At 41.5% G+C, this 21,039-nt stretch overlaps 1 protein-coding gene across 3 annotated transcripts in view; it reads right to left on the minus strand.

Annotated features, from left to right (window-relative positions):
- Positions 1 to 1,596: 1,596 nt before the first annotated feature.
- ppip5k1 (diphosphoinositol pentakisphosphate kinase 1) overlaps positions 1,597 to 21,039 on the minus strand; it is a 31,051-nt gene continuing 11,608 nt past the window's right edge. Inside the window, exons 16-30 of one of the 3 annotated variants that reach the window (XM_022749788.1) lie at positions 19,509 to 19,630; positions 19,031 to 19,213; positions 17,914 to 18,055; positions 17,263 to 17,486; positions 16,653 to 16,780; positions 16,391 to 16,505; positions 16,077 to 16,184; positions 15,300 to 15,428; positions 15,076 to 15,216; positions 14,601 to 14,694; positions 13,133 to 13,258; positions 11,243 to 11,305; positions 4,436 to 4,573; positions 4,227 to 4,340; positions 1,597 to 3,890 (exon numbers count right to left, since the gene is read on the minus strand). In XM_022749788.1, the coding sequence (XP_022605509.1) occupies positions 3,274 to 3,890; positions 4,227 to 4,340; positions 4,436 to 4,573; positions 11,243 to 11,305; positions 13,133 to 13,258; positions 14,601 to 14,694; positions 15,076 to 15,216; positions 15,300 to 15,428; positions 16,077 to 16,184; positions 16,391 to 16,505; positions 16,653 to 16,780; positions 17,263 to 17,486; positions 17,914 to 18,055; positions 19,031 to 19,213; positions 19,509 to 19,630 (2,444 nt within the window). In that variant the 3' untranslated portion in view covers positions 1,597 to 3,273. The remainder of the gene's footprint in view (positions 3,891 to 4,226; positions 4,341 to 4,435; positions 4,574 to 11,242; positions 11,306 to 13,132; positions 13,259 to 14,600; positions 14,695 to 15,075; positions 15,217 to 15,299; positions 15,429 to 16,076; positions 16,185 to 16,390; positions 16,506 to 16,652; positions 16,781 to 17,262; positions 17,487 to 17,913; positions 18,056 to 19,030; positions 19,214 to 19,508; positions 19,631 to 21,039) is intronic. The other 2 variants (XM_022749797.1, XM_022749807.1) reach the window with 2 other exon arrangements.

The raw sequence follows: 21,039 nt of genomic DNA on the forward strand, positions 1-21,039 counted from the left end.
TTTGTAATACTCAGCTACAGTACGGATATATATTGGTCAGTACCGCAGTATTTGTACTCTTTACTCCACTACGTTTATCTGACAGCTGCAGTTACTGGTCACAGTGCACATTCAGATCTTCCATTCATCATAAACTCATAAAATCTCACCCTTCCCTTCTCGGCCCAGCTTGAACATCACTCTCACTGCACAGCACTGACCTTCACAGTGACAGCACACACACTGTGATACTGCTGACTCCAGGTGTCTGGACACATCTACCTGACTTCTGAATTAATTTACCTGCTGAGATCTGTGAATCACCAGGGAGAATTACATCCCTGTTGACTTCCTTTACTGCAGTGATTACCAGCCGATGTACCCCCACAGCCATGTTTTTCATTTTTCTTTTAGCAACAACTTAAAAGACCAGATCACCCCAGATGGACATTTTTCTCCAGAACATCAGGAAAAAAAAAACCCCCTATATTTGTGATACATGGTACAGCTGTGGGGCTCACACACAGTCAGCACAGGTGTGAAGAAAGCACATTGTGGGTCTAACCAAAGCCATTTTATCCGACAGGCTGAGATATCAGACATGAAATGTGAGAGCATTTCAGTTCACAAAGTAGTCAGGAGAGAGCGGCTGCACGGTCTTTATTGGATTGCTAACCAGTCTATTAGACGATTCATCCTCTCAATGATTAAAAGGTGGATCTCTGAGCAGGTTTCAAAAGGGTCAGTTCACCTAAATTACAAGAGAACATTTTATCAGCTCCAGCGGTATTGAGCCATATCATATACAATGATTTCAGTTTGATTTGTCCAGGTTTTGAGATCCATTTCTGAGACATCTGCCTTCACTCACAAACTATGGAGGTTAATGGAATCTCGTTAATTGTACTTTGAAAGAAAAAAAACCCGCAGTAATGTGTCTCTGTTATGTTGGACAATCTACAGAACATGATTTGAATTGTTTTCATTGGGACTATTCCTTTAAGAGTAACCTCACACAAGTCCTCCCAAGTGCTGCCGGACCCTGTGACACAAACTGGCTGAAAAATACACTCTTTCCTTATATACAATCTTTAGCATATAGAACAGCTGTAAAATGTATGATCTGAATTTGATCCATTCAATCCATTAAGAGTGGAGTCCCAAGTCTGGAAGAGCAGTACGAGTAAATTAAGCTGTGCCATTCATGTATCCATTCCCTGAAAATCTCGTCTTTGCTGACCTCTGGTGGTTCTGCATCTCACCTTGTAGCAGTGATGTACAGGTGTCCTCCAGGACACTGTGACATCACTTCGTCGGTTTGTTTACAGGTGCAACAGAGCACACTTCCCAACACAACCAGCAGTGATCAGTCAGAACACAATCAGACTGGTGTAATTTTTTTATCTGTACACACAGACAGGACAACAGGTCAGAGTTTCACCAACTCACAGTTGTGTTTTGCACCTCTACAGTACATTGCAATGTAACATGAAATCCCACTGATTACACACAGAATTGCACATCAGTGTACTCATCTACCTGAATTGCTTCTCAAGCATGTGTGCACCCTCTCCCCGTACAGACACAAACACACCTGCTACATTAATGCTTGCCACAATAAAAGCACATTGAATGTAAAATGCCCCTCCCGTTTGTTCAGTGATAAAATGAGAGATTAGCTTTCAGAATTTTCCCACATCATGAGGTGATTTTACAAAAAATATACATTAGCTATGGTACAATTAAATATCTAATGTGTGGCTATTAAAAATACCAGACATTTCTTTTCAAGATGCAATTTCAAAATAAATATTTTCTCTCTATTTTTTCCTATTGATTATATTAAATCTTCAATGAGGCTTAAGGACTTTGGCAGTAAGCAGTGCACACACGGTTTTACCTGGAGATTACTTACATTTTAAACTTAGACTTTTTACTGGCAGCAATGAAGATTCATTCATTCAGCTTTTGTTTTCTTAAATCACCAATGCAGGTACTGAACATGTAGCACCACAGAAGCTCAGCAAAAGATAGACTCTGGCGTATGATAAAGAACAGAAGAGCTACTGATTGTATTTTCTGTCAGTTTTTCTGTCGTGTGCTGCAAGTCATTTCCTGCGTTTCTCATAAAAGCGGCGGGTCTATACGTCACTGTATCCTGTAACAAGCATGGAAAACAGGAAAGCTTTTGCTCATATAGCAATGATAAGGTGTCGCCGCCCCAGCGCCAGGAAACATGCCCTGATACCCGTCACTTAACTGTGATAGATGATATGAAAATTGGTAATACAAAGGCTAAAACTTCAGCACTGCAGCTGACCAAGAGTAAGGGCTGAAGGTAAGAAAGATGAGAGACAGAAAAGAACACAATTTAAAGCCCCATTAATCAATATCTTTATGGTTCTAATGAATAAACTGAACATGTGAAAACCCAAACAGAATTACCAGCAACTCCAACTATCTATGTAGCTTTTTTAGCATCTTTTAGCTCTATTGGTTTTACAGCACATTTCATGTCTGGTTAAGACTCAATATTCTCCTCTACCCCTGTTAAATCCACTGTGCACTACCTGCCCGGCACAAAATGGTAGACAGACAATGTTAGCAACGAGCTGGTGAATTTAGTGAAACATCCAGCAGCAGCTAAAATGGCAGATATTTTTCTCAGGAGTTGGTGGGGAGCGGAGATTGGACTTACATTCATCAGGTGGACACAATTATCACTCCAGTAGGATGATAATGTTGCCCAGAATCTGCTAACTACTTTATAAGTTGGTAAAATGTCAGGGCTGTGGAACTCTTAGTTTGTTTTGGAGATTTCCTGCCCCATAGTGGCCAAATATTGATTAATGCAGCTTTAAGGAAAGGGCTTGTGCAACAGCATATAAGCAACAGTAACAAGAGAGTTGTTTAATTTAAACTTAACAATTAACCCTTCACCTTGCAACAAGTGGCTTCCTACATCTTTACAGATAGATGGACTGAACCAGTGGACTGTCAGAGGAGGCTCAGCGGTGTCACTGGTGTGTCACCAGTGTGCTTTTTCAAAGGCAACAAACAGCACGTATGGCATCATCATATGATTCTCCAACACAGGGCCTAGTGTGAGGATCAGCTGCCTGTAATTACTCAACACACAGTCATCAAGCTGGAGGAGAGGGGAGGTCTGATTGGCTGTAGCTCAGTACAATGCCTCACTGCTCATGATTGACAACAAAGATGATGATGCCTGTAAAGTTACAGGTGTAACCACAGTAGTTTCTGACAGAGCTGTTGTTCTGTAGTTTCCATGCCCTATGGCTCTGCTGTGTGAGTCGCTCCAACCTCCAGAGGCGTCTCAGGATGGGGGAGGCTTTCTGGACTGTCCATCCATAACTCCAAGGACTCCTGGGTGTCGAAGAACTCGTCAGGTCCCTCTGGAGACTGAGGCGTCTGAGAGCTAGAGCCTGCCTCGCTGCTGCTCTCTCTGAGCTCCAGCAGCACAGGCAGAGAGCCTGGGAGGCAGTAACCCTCCATCCGACCCAGAGCGAGCTCAGCTAATGCAGAGCAGGGCGGCCTCAGGCCAGGATCTGAAATTGGAAGATCCACAGCAGCAGAGGCCACCTCTGTCCCCTCCTGCATGTGTTCAGGATTATCTGGCTGGTGACCAGTAACATCATCTTCCTCTGGTGAGTTATTTGGAGTCAGAGGGACCTCAGTTGGGTTTAAAACTGCAGGGCAAGCTAGGTCGAGGATTTGTGATCCAGTGGCAGGCGCTGGCTGAGAGGAAATGTTTTGAGAGGAGTGAGTTTCCTCACTGCTCTGAGGGGTGAGGGAGATCTTATCGCTGAAACTGAAGCGTGGGGAAGTGTCAGCTGTGGTGGGAGAAGACGGCCCAGCACTGGACACTGTGCTGGATGGACCGCTGCTGTCTGCAGAGACAGAAAACAAACCCATAGAAGCACTTTGAGAGGAAATAAGAATATAGAACTAAATAGAAAAAAAAGACACAAAGATGGATCAATTAATGAAGTTTCATTTGCAAAAATCAAAAAAAAAGTGGTGTGTGTGTGTGTTGGTTCTCTGGGTTCTGCAGATGACAGACAGCAGGACCAGAGACTAAACTGTGAAGTCATTTTAAAACAGGCTGTAATGGACAACTTGTCTGCCATAAATAACCCACAGACTTCTGAAACTGAGACAGCCGAGGGAGGCCAACCTAGAAACGTCAAATCTTGGTGTGAACGAGGAGCTGCTGTGATACTCACACCAAGGAGGTCTGTCAGAACGAGATCTGAGAGAGATGGAAGAAGAGAGGACTCTCTGAGGGATGTACGAGTCCACTGATGGCTGGTTGTGTGTGTCAAACATGGCTGACAGAGCTGCAGGGATTAAAAAAAAAGAGCACAGGTCAAGTCAAGTGGTGATGCTTGTGATGTTTATAAATAATAACATGAAATCTGGGTTTGTTTCTGACCTCTGGTAGTCCTGGTATGTGGGTCCCCTGCACTCTCGCACACTCCGGTGAGGAACTCGTTGACCTGTTTTAGTGACAGCGAGTTATGCAGCGTTTCCAGAGGATAGATGGAGGGCACCATGGAGCAGCCTTCAAAGCCTGTGGCAGAGGAGAGACATGATGCCCGCAGGCACATCAGCCTTCAGTTAGACCAGGCAGTCAGAAGAGGAGCAGGCAGAACCACTTCAGCTGACACCTGACACCACCGCACCAATGCCACCCATAAACTACACCTCAACACGGCGCTCTGAAATCCTGCTCCTGTTTCTGATTGAGACCTAACCCGCTGTCAACTCCTGCCAGCCTCAACGGTTTGTTTCCACGCAGGCAAGTTGCAAAAACCATGCTGAACGCCAAAACAACATGATACCATATCAAACTGTAACGAGTCTACGGATCCCGAAAAGTCTGACTCCATTTGCGAAAGCAAGCAGATCTAAAAAATAAATAAATAAATAAATAAATAAACTAAAAAAAAAAACCGTAATGTCTGCCTTTCTGGTCAGACCCAACACACACAGGCTGCAGCTCTAACAGCAGCACACAGCGGTCAAAGCCGTCCAGACTGCAGCTCAGGTCCAGCAAACGTTATCAGTTCATCCACTGTTAGTTTCATAACCAAGCCGCATTTCACCAGAGCCGTTCACAATCACAAAGCGTCAAACCACAGCTTGCCTCGACTGTTGAAAACCCCAACAGAGGATGTTTTTACAGTGTTCTTCTGCACTGGGTGCGAGTACGCCACGTGTACAGCAAACAAGCAGGAATCACATGCTGGTTAAGGTCAGGAAGGAGGGAAACTGAACTGGCATTCAAACTGAACTCAAACACAGCAGCTGATTCCAAATGCAGTTGAATGCAATGTGGATTAATACCAGAGTCTATGTCTGTATGAAATACAGGTGTCGGCTAGTGATGACATGTTGTCTGCTTAAAGCTGGAAAAAATCATTCATCTTTAGCCGAGACATCTTGACGCCACGGCAACCTGTTTGTGTTGCTTAAGCATGTAAATATTCATGTCACAACCCACTGCAAATATGACACTATATGCAATTATGTTGATGTTTGAACAGTGTGAGGAGAAATGTGCAGATTATGTATGTGTCCATTTCACTTCTGATGTATACCATCAATAGATGTGCGTATACCTGAGTTTTATTGTCTTATTTCAAATGCACAAAACCTCTCAATGTCGTCTAAACACAAGCAGTTGTACAAGAATTTTGCCTGAACAGAATACCGTCTAAAAGTAGAAAGACTTCTTGATTTAGATCAGGCTATGAGTCTGACTGAATGCATGGCGAATGCTTTTGATACCTGGATGTTTGATACTTGTTTCTACAGACACTTTTCAGTCTGCACTCAAAACAATACTGAGGTTTGAAGCCCAACCCAGACTATGTGTGACGAAAAGGACAATGAATCTCAGTTTTTTGCTGCTGTGTGCCAGATGTCGGCTTTGTGATCACTGCAGTATGTCGGTGAGTGTGAATACTCATTTTCTTTATTACTTGTACTTTGTTGTTTTGTTTAACTGATTATTGTTTGTTTCTTTTGTGATCATTATATTTCCTGCCAAGATATCTAAAGGGCCTCAAACCCTAAAAATGAAACCGTGGTCTGTTGTATTAGAAACGATTCAAGCACTGTATTTATAAAATACCACAGAAGTAAAGTGACATGTTTCTTTATAAAAACAAAAAGATCTAATTTGCCAGTAACAATTAAATTTTGGATTAGCGATGAAACAATAGATCTATTTTGATCATTGATTAATTGAAGGAATTTTTTGAGACTTAGAAATTTCCTGATTCCATCTGTTCAAATGGGAATATTCACTAGTTTACTTAGTTTACTGTGATTGTAAACAGAATATCTTTGGGTTTGGACTATTGGTCAGACAAAACAAAACATCTGAAGATGTCAGCTTTGGCCCTGGAAAACTGTCACTGTGATTTTTACTTATCTTCTTGCATTTTACCAACCAAACAATTCGTTGAGAAAATAAGAGATTACACGATAATTATTGTATGTAAGGACTAATAATTAGTTACAGCTCTACTTTGATATATTTCATAAGTTCCAAGAATCTATGATCCTTCAAAAGAAAAAAAATTGAATTACAGACTCAGAGTTTACAGATTAAAGGGCGGAAAAGCAACTGATACTGCAGAGGGGAAGGATAAAAGTTGCTTATAGCTGCATAAATGTCCCAAAAATCCCAAACAGCTCACACGACTCCAGCTTGCAATCTGCATAACCACAGAGACAGGCAAGCATGCAGAGACATCAAGAGGCAAAGCATGAGAGTCAACCACAGAACAAGCACAGTCCCAACTAAACCGTGAGCAGTGGTTGGACAGGGCGTGAGGCTGGGGGTATGGAGGGCGGGGCCAGGGGCTGACCGTAGAGGTACTCTAGGGGGTCCTGGCCGGAGATGAGCCAGTTTCGGAAGAGGCGGAGGTGGTAGGAGCACTGGTGGAGGTGGTGGGCCAGCGCCCCGTCCAGAGAGAGGTGGCGGCCCAGGCTGAGGTCGGTGGAGAAACGCCTCAACAACTGGGCCACATGGTGCTCCTCCAAGGGCTCTGAGGAAGAAGAGGGAGAGCAAGGAAGGACAGCGCAGTGGAGGAGGAAGAGGAGGAGGAGGAGCAGTACAAAAGACATGAAATGATAGGATATAAGCTAGCAAGAGGGGATAGAGAGAAGGACTGAAGTATGATACAGAGGAGAGCTTGGAGAAAAAGGGAAGGATACAGCAAAGAGGAAAGAGGAGGGAGGAGAAGTGTAGTGTGTGTGTGTGTGTGTGTGTGTGTGTGTGTGTGTGTGTATGAAGGTCGTTCATTGTTGGAAATGAAAGAGGCAGCCAACAGCTAATCCTGGCTGCCAAACAGCCAAAGATCAGAAAAAGCAGCAAATCATCTCAAGCAACTTTCTGTGATGAGAAATCATCTCGCACTTCAGCAAAGCTCAGAACACAAAAAAACATCATGTTGCTCCTCTGCAGTATCTCAACATTTCTTTAACAATCCATCAACTATCCAAAATAACATTGATCCAATTCATAATGACAACTCACAAAGGAGCAAGTGTGGTACAGGACATTTACAGGAAGCAGTATAACCCAAAATTAAGAACAGTCTCGCAGCCACCTCTCCACAGAAACACAGCAGAAGCAGATAAATCATGTGCAGATAAATCTTGTGTCCACATTCACTAACAATCTGGACCACTGATGTCAACGTATTACGCTGTTTACACAAAGCTGCAGCTGGACATTTGGTGCAACACAAAACTGAATCAATGGGGGCCGTCGTACCTGTCGCAGTGCACCAGAGAGGTGGAGCCACTGCTATGGTGGATGTGTCATCTTGTGTTCCTGTGGTGGATGATATATGTAAGAGAAAAACATACCAATATAGTGTGGAAGTTCATGCTATCATCTTAACAGGAAGTGTTCATCTTGTGGGGTAATTTGAATTTTCTAAACGTGTGCTGAGTGAAATCTGACTGCCGCACGCACACCTCACAGCCGTGGCTGATAGATCGACTCTCATAGAAACTTGCCACCAAAACACCTGGTGAACGCTGAATCAACTTTTACAGCAGTGATTAAGAAAAAAAGACCAAAAAGACAAATCTCTTCATATGCAGACGAAACGATTCAAATTTGCTCTTCAACCCAAAAGCAAAGATGTTAGAAGATTTACAAAAGCTGACTGACCACTACTCGTCTCCTTAATCCATTTACACCGGCCGCTTTTTTACCAGATAGAGTAGAAGGACAGAAACGTAACGCCTGCTGCTACAATCATGCCTCAATGTCTATTCGTCTCAAAAAAAATAAATAAAAAAAATAGCAAAGTAGGGACATTCACTTGTGGCCGCAAACAGTCATTATACTTCATCATTAATAATTGAATATTTTCCCCTTTTCAAATCTTGAACACACTGAACAACAGCACTGACAACATTGAAAAAGCATGTGTGTGCGCTTATGAATTAAAACAAAACTGACCGATGTTTCTTTCATGACAGACACAGGAGATGGGATGAGCAATGCTTTAACCCTTCCCAAGTTTGTCAGTACGAGCTGATCCTGGTTCAGTCAGCTGTGATGTAACAGTATTCATCCTTTAATCCACATAACAAAAGGCAGCCCATATAAAAACAAAATAATAGTAATTACAGGTGAACATGACCGAGGGAGAGTCATGAAGTCAGAGGAAACAGGAGAAGGGTTAAACATTCATGTGCTGTTGGTGGCGTTTTAACAATGAGCTCAATTCACATCCTCTACAATGATGGCAACAGGTGTGTGCTTTAGGTAATTACTTTGAACACATGCACACAAGCACGCACGCACACACACACACACGCACACACACATCTATCCACTGGAAAAAAAAAACAAAAACTGAATTATTGGGTAATGGTGACCAATTTACAAACTGTATGCAGGATGTTAAACAGGGTTCCCACCCTTGGCTCAGTACACAGATCCATTGTAAGACTCTTTACCTTGTTCTGCATTTTTTTGACCACGACAACACTGAGGGAGGGATGAAACTTTAAAGGTTTAAAAAGGGAATGATGAATCTGTTTGCTATCCCGCTCCAAAAAGAGACAGTGAGGTGTATGTGACACAGGGAGGATTACTCAGACTGTGAAAACAATTGTATAATCTTGTAATGTAACAAAAAGACACTACAGAGTTATGGATATGTGGGATCCAGTGTCTTTGCAGCTTGATGGATTAAGCAGCAGGATCTCTCAGCCTCTGCAGCTTCACTTCTGAACCTCCTTTGTCTTTTCCAAGTCTCCAAACTTTTTGGATGTGCAACAGTTAATTAAAGCACCCCTGTAATAAATCAGGGTTTTTGTTATGAAAAATCTTTGATGTTGACCTTGACAAATGAGTTTTCAACTGGCCCTGTACCGTTATCTGATCTCTGACTTTAAACAGAAAAACACCACCATTCAAGCAGAGGCCAAAAGCCAAAAAGCATTGGTCTCAGAATAAAGTTCTTCTTTAGACTTAAAGTGTTTTGACGTCTCAACACCATTGCCCTTCTCCATGCACCTTGGAAAAAGTTCTGGCTGTGCCAGAAACGCCTATTCTGCATGAACATTACAAGGAGACGCAAAGCCCAGAGTCATGACTTGATTACTGACCCAACTCTCCTCTACGGGACCAGAACAGGGATTTTTTTCAATGTTCAGTCAGACAAATGTTGAATATTATTAACTAACAAGTGAGTTAGCTAAGCTGTAATCAGTGTCTTTTGATAAAAGTGGAGGTTGGGTCACACATATATCCCCGACAAAGAAGTCTGCTTCCCCCTGGAGAAATTGGGTTTCTCTAACCCCCCACTGCAGCTGAGAAACAAGGTTTATCATTTACATGATGTTCAAGAAATCAGACTACAGCAGAAAGCTAAATGTAACCTGAACACTTAAAGTGGCAATCTTGAAGATTTTCATTTAAATAAACGTCTGTTAAGACAAGATCTATCACCCAATGAGGTAACACAACGGTGAATAAGCCTTTGGCCGACTGATGAAAGTATTGCAATATTTATATATTTGCAGTATTATGAACTGGGTGTCTGTGGCGACATTCCCAGAAAAGAAATGCTATATTAAGTTGCTGCTAAATGCAAAATGAATATTTCCTAATGCTGCAGCTTCACATTAAAAGCATTTAGCTTAGCACTTAACTACTATCATACTTAAAATGTGTCTACAAAACAAGGTACAAATGACAGTAATTTTCAGCATGTTTCTAACAGCAGATCAGTTTGAAAAATTGCAGGGAGTAATGGAAGAGGAAGGAGCCACAGTGATCTGTGTGATGAAGAGCTGCAGGCGACAGGCTGCACACCAACTTCTCAGCCAAGTAACCAACTCCTCTCAATGTACCTGCTGTTTGCAGACTCATGCTGTCTGCAGCATAAAATCAAGTCACAGAATGATGGAAAAAGGCTGATTATTGACCAACTTCTTCATCAAAATGACAACAGTTTATTCTGCTGCCCCTGAATTCTATGACCTGTAGTATTAAGCATTTGCTGTTACCACCAGTAACTACAGGTATCGGCAAATCAACCAGGACTGAAATCTTCGAGAGCCACTTTAAGTGCATGTAAACGTCCTCATTGACGCTAGGCTTGTGTCATCATCCTACCAACTGCAGGAAATACAAACGGAAGTAAACCAGTGCTGAGTCTCTGATCTAAACTGGACATTAATGAACTGCCAAACACTAAGCAATACTATGCAATGTATCACAGTGGCAACGGTCAATGTAAGTTTTGCAGTGAATGTCTATGAAATGTTGACAATTAATAATCCCGAGGTGTAAAAGACACAAAATCACTTCAAATTGGAAATAATTCCATGCTGATGTCTTGTGTTTTTCCTGTCAGGTATAAGCTGTGTAAAGATGGCTATCTTCTGTGCTTCACTACTATGAGGGATTTGTAAAATTTACTGACATTCCCTGTCTCCAAATTTCTCGATATTTCACAAATTTAATGACCAGTGGGAACCCTGGTTAGAAAGAGAATGTCAGGTAGTGTTAGAAAAGTAAGAATCCAAAGCGTATGGGTACACAAAAAAAATTAAAACCATTAGAAAAAAAATAACGGAAACCTGGAATGCTGGAGGGCCATGTGAAAAAAAAATCCAAGGTCAAAAAACAAAAGTTTGAAGACATGCAAGACAAAGGGAGGTGAAGTGGAAAAATACTTGAAAGAAGCAGACGTACCATTAGTCGGATGCTTTGCAAACGACACAGAAAATCGTTTTACTGCCGGCATAGACAACAACTCTGAGGAAATAAAAAAAAAAAAAAAATTCACTAGTGTTACTATGAGCCACAGTAACTTGTATATCATGTTTTATCATTTCCCTGTTCTTTGCTAATGTGGACGCAGTTGTTGAAAGATCAACCAACAGCTTCTATACAAATGGGTGGTTTAAAAATCTGAGCTATCTGACCGTTTGAAGATGTTTGAAGGTGACTGTGGGCCAACACATAGATGGAACATCTTCTGATGACAAAGTGAGATGAAATGATTTTAACTGAGGAGGTGAAGAGGACAAACCAAAAACCTCCAAAAAAATAAGCCCAATATTAAGGTCTGATTCTTTCTTTCCTTTCCTGTCTTCAAGTCTAACAAAAAGCCCACTGAACAGTTAAATGCTGTTCTGACTCGTGGTGTGTTCTGTGGCACAAAGAGAACTATGAAAAACACCGACTGGTGAACCTGGCCAGGATTAAGAAGCTTTAGCATGGAGGAAATAAATATGAATATGAAATATGAAACCAAGACTACACTCGGAGGAGCATGCACTGAGGCATTACAACTGGGGCATTCTGACTGCATCGAGACTACAGTGCTTCCTTTGATTCTCGAAAATTAGGTGTAACAAGATGGATGACAAAGACCAACAGCGGGGCAACATGTGAGACAACCGGGAGGATGGAGGCTGAGAGGAGACAAGAGTGTGTATGATACCACACTGACACCTACTGGACGACATGACACACATTAAATTCAGCTACACAATCATGGCCCAAGCATGGTGGCCATGTTTTGATGCGTCATTAAGCCCTGAATTCAATATTGACCACTTACTATTTCTTTTCCCCATAAAATATTATTCAAAAAAAAAAAAAAAGGTATGAATAATATTTGTTACAGCCATAGCTTCCCAACTCAAATCGGCAGAGGGCTAATGTACCCAATAAAAAAAAAAAAAAAAATTAAAAATTAAAAAGTGCAAAAAAGTGGTGAATGTGAATATAAAATAGCTGTATGACTTCTGCTGAGTTGTAATTTGTTTAAATCAGATTATCAAGTTTCTCTAAATATGAGAGAACTGGAAACTGAACAGACTGAATAAGAAGTCAGAGCAGCCACGGACCATGCAAAAAACAACAACAAAAAAAAAAAAACATGGGCAGATCATGATTTTAAGAATGAGGGGCAGTTAACGGACACGCACTGATGAACAGTTGCTTCATACATGCAGCAGCTCTCAAAAAAAAAAAAAACACTATCATAGGTATACTGATCAGAATGAAAAAATATAAAGCTTCTACTAACAAACACTAACACTAACAAACAAACTCAGTGCTGACTGATATTAAACATGGTATATATTCTGTTTGGACGTTTCAACTGGGCATGAGGCAGCATGTACACAAACTGCTAAAGGAAAAACACCAATTTTACTCAAAGTGGTGTGGAGGAAAAAAATGATGGAAAAATCCAGTGGTTTTGGTGACTAGAATGAATATGGAGTCTAAAAATACAGAAATTATTTTTTAAAAATGGTGCTACATTTCTATAATAATATACATGTATGAACATACATGATGTTTGTATAGCACATATTCCTCTCGTCTGAATATGTTCTATTGCTGCTATTTTGGACCTCATCTACCTACTGTTATCAACACTTTCATACTAAACATATCAGTGCACATTTCTACTTCATATTTTCAGGTGCTTTTCAGTTTCCCCACAGGGCTCTGCTCATCATGTCAAGCTAACAGTAGTTTATATTTTAGGACTGAGGAGATGTGTAAGACACTGATCTGCTGTTGCCCTGTGCAGGTTTGTGAAGGAGCGCGGTCTCAAACACGTACCGTCTTTGTAGGACAGACTGCCGGTGGAGAATTTTTTGCGGTGTGCGCGTGCGTAGTCCTGCAGGTTAGGGGCGCTAGAAGACCCACCTAGGACAGTGGTGCTGAAGAGCCCGGCGCACTGAGAGCCTGCGAGGGGGGGCGGGGGGGTTAGTCACCACTACATAACATGCTGTTACTCAAACAACTGACCAGACAGAAACTGAGAAAGAGAGAAAAACAGAAAAAGAGACAGACAGACCCAGAAGAGACCATGCACTTCACACCTCTCTCTCTCTCTCTCTCTACACTCCCTACAGCAGGCTGGAGAACGTTTTTAAAGTTTAACCACTATGTCAGGCTTTGGAGCTATAAGGAAAAATCCACCCTGAAATGGTTTCACAGTTTTTCTCATCAATGTGTGACACATTCAGTGTATTAAGTATCCACTTCCCCTCTTCCTCTTCCCTTTGATCTTACTTTTCAACATTAGTGTGTCCAAACACAGAGCGCACAGGAGAAGCACAGAGAGAGAAAACAGTCACAGGAAAAAGTAACAAAATGCAATCAGTCTTGGAGACTTTTCTCTGATGACTTTCTGCAAGTATGACTGTTGAAGGCAAAATGGCGGCTTCAAAGTCAAGAATGATGCACTTTCATTCTGAGGGACTGACGCCAAAACCTGATGCTTATCTCTGATGTTTTAGACCGCTGACACTTCGCCACTGTAATCATCCCACGAGAGCAAACAAAACTGACAGAGATGTGCAACTTGGGGTGGATTTTTCTTTTTACAGCCACTAGATCAGGGCTTAACAGCTGCAGACTCAGTCACTCCATGAGGCTTACGCTGAAGGGGGAAAGGATTGAGGCTTACTGCGATGGAAAGAGGAGGCAGTGGAAATGTTAATCTGTGTGGACCTGCATCAAGGTTAACACTTCAACTCTGAACAGAATTTAAAGCCTCAGTAGAGTATCTGAACAATGACACAAATATTTCACGATTTTCATCTCATTTAGCTCAGGAACTGAAAAAAAATCTCACAATTGATTTACTTTATTAAAAACAACCACTGTGGAGACCATTTTAAAAACATTGCGCTCATCTCCTATACAGAGATTCTGAATTACATCCACTCAAAACTGGAACATTTTAAGTAAAATGTTTCTGAAGACTGATTTAGGTCCCAAAACAGGCATAAAATGTAGCCACCATTTTAAACTAAACTAAAAATATTTCTTGAAAAACAAGCAAATACATGAACTGAAACATTTACATCTTTGTCTGAAGAAACGATGTAAAGACCAGCTGCCTGCATGCATTTCCCAGTACTCTGCAAACAGCCCTCATGGTGTATTATTTCCATTGATGATGTCCTCCCAGATCAAAAGTCATCTAATGAAATCTGCACCCATCCTTCCCACTCTGAGCCATTTCACACTGTCATCTATACACACAGTTGCCACGGCAACAGGGCATTATGACACCTACCTAATCCACTTTGTTTCATCTCTGGGGACTGACGTGAGCAGAACGAGAAGAGGCGATAACTGCCTACTTTGGAAGATGATGTCTCCGACAGGACCTGGTAGACACACACACACACACACGCACACACACATGCACACACATACACACACACACGAGTCAAACAGTGGCAGCAGGGAAACTTGAGCGTATTTGATATCATAAACCAGCCTCCACTGATGGCTGATAGTTTGCTGAGTGAAATATGACCTTGGAAAACAGGAGAGGCCAAAACCACAGAGGAGAGGATCTAGGTTGTAAAATACACCGATTATATAAGCAACTGAAAAAATACACTGTCTCTGTTCAGGTTATTTGCTAAACAGTAGTATTATTAAAGTATTGTAATGGACAATACTGTAACTGTGCGAGTCCACAATGAAAGAAGCTTTGAAACTGATTTCAGAAACAATATTAGGTGTATTACTCTGACTCTCACCTCCATTGATCCAGTCTTATGATTGCGTATGAGCGGGGACCTCCTCTGAATAGTGATTGGCTCAGACAATGGCACAGCACGGTCCGTCTCGTCACGTGAGAGGTCCTCCAGGCTGCCGGGGTCGGGCTGTTTCTGCCCGTTCTGAATGAGAACAGAAAGAGAGAATATTCATGCTGCCATCTGCAGAATGATGACACTGTGAAAATGTTTGGATGTGGTTATACCTGTCGTGCCACCTCTGCAGAAGCGGGCCGGAAACCAAAGCCGGTAGGTGCATTCTCCTCCTCCTCGACGCCTTTGACCCCCGGGCTGAAGTGAAGCTCCACGTGGAAGCGTTCCTCAGAGGTCAGGTCCTTCAGGGAGGACAACAGCAGGTGTTAAAGATATTATTTTGAAAATTTTCTATACCATCTTCAATATGACACTGACAGTGCATTCCGACCCCTTGACTTTAACAGTTTGTTATGTTGCAACCTTATGCAAAATTTATTATTTCCTCTTATCAATCAACAATACCCCATAATGATAATACAAAAATATAATCTTAGAAATATTTTACAAATTTATTAAAAAGGGAAAAACTGAAATGAATGATATATTTTTCAATACTTCAAACTCTGGAAAATAAATCTGCTCTCAATCGTTGAGATTCTGCTTAAACAAAAGAAAATCACAAAAGGATTGAAGTTCAATAATAATAACAGGCACATGTATTCAGCATGTAATTAAAAACAATAAGATTATCCCTACAGAGGGAACTTGTTAAGCCAGAATGAAGGTTATATTATATGGTTATTTTTCCTTCATTGAACCTCTAATTTACACACCAATGAATGAGTCCTCTTGTTGTCAAGTTTATACTTCAAAAACAACAAATGTATCTACACACAGGTAAACGGTCAGACAGACAGGTAATACCTGGATGATACAATGTCATGTAGCACATGTGGCAGGTGGCTGTAAATGACAAAAAAACTAAACAAATAAACAAGAAACACTACCTTATTGTTGTCCTCATACAGCATGATGACAATCTGAGTCATGTAGTTGAGCTCAGAGACGGCACTGAGGTAATCCATGGCACGCTTCCACTGCTGGTCCTTCTCCTCCTGTCACACACACACACACACACACACACACACACAGACACACACACACACACACACACACACACACACACACACACACACACACACACACAGACACACAGACACACACACACACACACACACACACACACAGAACATCAGCTTCAACGTTTACCCCAATCTCAGAAACATTCAAAGTTCTATAGGACTGATGTTTGGTTCCTTACATCGAGCAAGCCTCCATAGCGGAAAATGCTGAGCAGTGAGTGGACGTGACTCTCACTGGTGAAATATAAACGTGTCCTGACATGGCGCCCTGGAGACATCACTCCACGAGAGTACCTGTGAACATGCCATTTGTGTCAAATCAGTTTCAAAATTTTAAATTTGCTTCAAAATATTCCCCACACACTTTGCATCATGTCTTTCTATGCAGACGGCCTTGTAGTAAATCAAATGTACTCTTGGAAATCTGAATCCCAGACTCACAGAGGATGTAGTTTGTTGACAGACTCGTCCTCATGGGTCCTCTGCAGGTCAAGCTGAATCTTTCTGACCAGTGGGAGGCAGTAGGCGTATGCTATGTCCAATTTCTCCACTTTATTTATGCCGTATTCCTGCAAACACACACAAAATTGATCAAAAATGCTCCACAACTGCTGAACTGGTAATACCTCTGACATTAATGTTTTGTTTCACAGAAAATGGAAACTGTTAATTGTTTTAAAGAAGTTTTATCCACGAGGTGAATCTATGACAAAATCACATTTTTTATTTTTCACTAAACAACAAAATCACAGTTATTATTAAATATAAAATTAGGTGATATTCACAAACATTTTATGGTGTTTTGCACTTAAATGTATGTTTTGTTTTTTGCCTTTTATATGTGAATAGTTTTAAAATAAAATTCTTTTTTTTTTGTCCTGAATTAAATTAAGCACCAGTTTTAAATTTGATAACTGTGCACCCTGGTTATCTAAGCTCTTTGTTATAGAAAAACAAAAACACAAAAGCTCAAGAAAATGCTTCTTTGCAGCAATCCAGAGGTCACACCCCTGTCCTTCTCTGCCCTCCACTTCATCCTCCTCTCTCTCACCTGTGGGATGACGATGTCAGCCAAAGCTCGAGACAGTCTGAACAGCTCCAGTGTGTCCTCCAGGCCTAGAGTAGCGTTGTGGATGACATCATACTTCACACAATCATAAATGTCAGGTATTTTACTGATGTCGTAGCGGCCGTTCTTCATGCGGAAGTCTCTCTCAAGTTTGGACCAGCGCTGCAGCATCAGCTCCAGTGTCTCACTGTGGTATAGCTGCAGGTCTGAGGAGGAGACAGAGAGTTTAAGAACAGTTTAAGATCAATCAAAGGTGATTTGATTTTGATAGAAATTTGTTCCAGTAATTTTGTTGCTTTGAGCTAAATGCTAATGTCAGCATTGGTGTTGCAGAAATTGTTTATTAGCACCCAACACACAGTACAGCTGAGGCTGATGGGAAGGTCTTTAGTTTTGCAGACATTTAAAAAGTTTTGACGTGACATTGGCGCCAGATGAAAAGTCAGAGGATCATCAAAGTTACAATTCATCCTGAGGTGGGTATGATTGTCTGTATCAAATATCATGACAATCAATCCAGTCATTTTGGATTGTTTGTCATTGCAATGAGCTCACAGTGAAAATGTGGTGTACCAAAAATAAAAAGCTGAAAGCCTTGACATCCTTCTCGGGCTGACAGAGGAGTTTGCTCACCAGCTGACTTGGGGTCCTCCATTCTTTTGCGGATCTGTGAGGTGAGGCTCTGGATGAGGGCATAAACCTGGTCACATGTGGCCACTGGGTTCTGGACTATCTTCATTGAATTCACCAGAGAGGCACTAGAGGTCGGGGCCAGCTGTCACACAAAGAAAAAGGAAGAATGACAAAGTACTTACATAAAGAAGGTCCTTTAGGTATAACAAATGAATTCTGACTACTTTCACATTTCAAAGACCCCAAAAGCCCCAGGCTGCTAAACTGCACAAATCTGTGTGACTGTGACAGCAAAATGAAGACATATAATTAATGTGAAAACTGTTAGCTCAAGAAATAAAATCCCTTCTGCTTTCACTACGACAGGTTAGTAATCCTCTGAATGATCAAAAGGACATGTGGGCAGACAATTAGGTACCCTGGTTGAAAAGTTACCACCTGTCTCTACCTATCATCATCCAAGTCTGTGGGAAACATTTTGAAAAAAAAAAAACACATTGTTTAATTTCATAGGTTGAGTAGAGAAGTGAGAATAGATTACTATTTAAAAACAGTTAGGGAGGAGCAGCCCTTGTGGTTAAATTCTGTACCTGCAAACAAACATGTATGCAGCTAAGTATAACCACAAGACAGGACTTACTGCACTGTGAGCAGCTCCACTTATGCAGTTAAGGGATGAGGGCCTCAACTGCACAGTCACTGTAGCTAGAGTTACTGCAGTCAGCTGGGGATTTGAACCAAATATAGTTATCAAGAGAAATTAGTTTTTATCATCTATCAGGCTGGTGTGTTCTTATTTCTTGCAGTCTCCCAGGTAAAACTTTAACTACTCATTAAAAAAAGCTAATCTCAATCCCTCATCATGAACTACAGACTGATCTCTCAGCTGCAGTCTGTAAATAATTGCACTGATCCAACGGTTCGCAGCCAGACTCTTGAAAAACCAGCTACCAAACAGGTCATGACACATGATGCAAGACTTCACGTGTGCAGAGAAGGTGCCCAAAGGTCTTCTGATTTACAAAAGTGCTTCTCAGTGTTGTCCTCCTCCTTCCACCAGGCCCTCACAGAACATAAAACTGTTGAGGCTCAGTGGTAAACACATTTAGCTAATCACCCTATCGTAGTCCTCGTCAGTGAAGTCCCTGTCCTTCTGCAGAATCTCGTGGAGCCTGGCCTTGACACGGTGCTGGCAGCTGCTCAGCGAATCGCTGTCGTTGTCCAGCAGCCCGTTCATGTTGGCACTCTTCACCATCTGCACCAGGATGGGTGTCAGCTCGCCCTCCAGAGCCAGCAAACCCTGCTCACAGAGACACACATGCATTTGTGGTAAACTGTGCAACATTTTTGATGCAAAGTCAACAGTGTGACCAATACAATGAAATCTTACAAATGACGACTAACATGAGTGAGTTTTATAGGATGAAGGACACAAAATAACAGACCTTGACTAACTGTGATCTGAGAGCAACAAACTAAAAATGTATTCTTTCACTTTAAGTTTGTATGGAGCTCTTAGAAACAAACAGTTGCATAACGAGGTTGAAAAACATGCTTTTGTTTCAGCTTCAAACTCTACTCTCTGGGCAGTGTACCTTTGCAAAAGCTGCGGCTGTCATCTGCACCCTGCCTTCATCAGACGCGTATATCTTCAGGTCATGTCTGTAGGTGCTGTGTAACCGCAGTAACCCACAGCCTGGAAATCCAGCATAGTCTCCTATAAGAAGACAGAACCAACAACAATATCAGTGCATGAACAGACAGCCACCCTGCAGGTTAAAAGTTCACCATAAACCTGCAGCAAAAATGAAGTTCAGTGGATGTAGCCAGACAAAAGGACATTTTGTGAGTAATAGCCACAGTTTGGGACATGATGTCACCAACGTATTCGTATTCACTAACACTAACTGGGGATCTGATCTTTTATGAAACTCATGCTGGTATCGACTTCACACTACAACTGGCTGAACACTTTGTACCCCAGCTGCCACTCTGTGATGCATCTGAAATATCCTGAGATTGTTTGCCTTGCCTCATAACAGAGTGTCTCTTTCCTGGTCCAGAATTTCTTTGTTTATGTCTCCATTGTAACGTCTCATGTTCTCTGGTAAACAGCCTCAAAAATCCTTGTGTTAAAAGATGAATGCATCTTTATAACTTTTAAATCCTCATATTCCCTTGGCTTTGTTCCCATTTTCTTTGTAGCTGTGGTTCAATTTGTCACGCCATACCTTATTTACTTTGTTCAGAGTCACTTCTTTGATCTATGATATGTGCACACCTACTGTCCTAGAAGTAACCCACTGAGTTAAACCAGATTAGCTTGTTTATACAAGTTAATAAGGGGGTTAGCTAACGCAAGTACGTAATGAGAACAGCAGAGAAGAACAAGAGAAAGAGAGACAGAGAGATAGAGACTAAGTGTATTTGTGCAGCAAAGAATTTAACATAGAAAGTAATCTTAGAATAGAAAATAACAGAAATCATTTTATTACAGTAGTCACAGTATAATAACAGATTTTACACATTAAATTGAAACTTTAGCCTTTAACCATAAATACGATATTGATTTATGGGGACCTTCCACTGAAACCCAAAACACCCAGTATAATGGTCTTTTTGACCCACTTTTCATGTCCCTCCTCTCGCCTCTCACTCTGACCTTATGTGGATCAGTGGCTGTTCAGTGTGGTGGCAAAATAAGCAATTCAAAGCCTCTTAAATATGAGGCTAGAGCCTCTTAGTAAGGAGTGAGAATGGTGGTTTGTATATGTGGATGTTTCTCTGCTTAACACTTTCCAATGTATATGTTGCTGATACTTCAACTGTTCACAGATCTCTCAACAAGTTCATTTTTCCCATTACCAGCTGGGTGCTTGTCCATTATACCTGTTTTCAAGACAAAACTAGAGACCATCTCGCAATTGGGTCACGCTGACCACGTTGCCTGTAAACATGTTGACGTTCTGACCCATGATTACTCTGTAATTAATACAACATTACATTATTACTGAGCACTCAGGGGTCAGACGACACCCATCTTCAAACTCTGCCTTCATTTTGATCTCAACTACACACCTGTGAAATTTCGTGACCGTCTCTTGCAGTTCTGATGATATCACTTTG

This window comes from Seriola dumerili, unplaced genomic scaffold, assembly GCF_002260705.1.
Source record: "Seriola dumerili isolate Sdu_G_001 unplaced genomic scaffold, Sdu_1.0 BDQW01000011.1, whole genome shotgun sequence".
Lineage (NCBI taxonomy): Eukaryota > Metazoa > Chordata > Actinopteri > Carangiformes > Carangidae > Seriola > Seriola dumerili.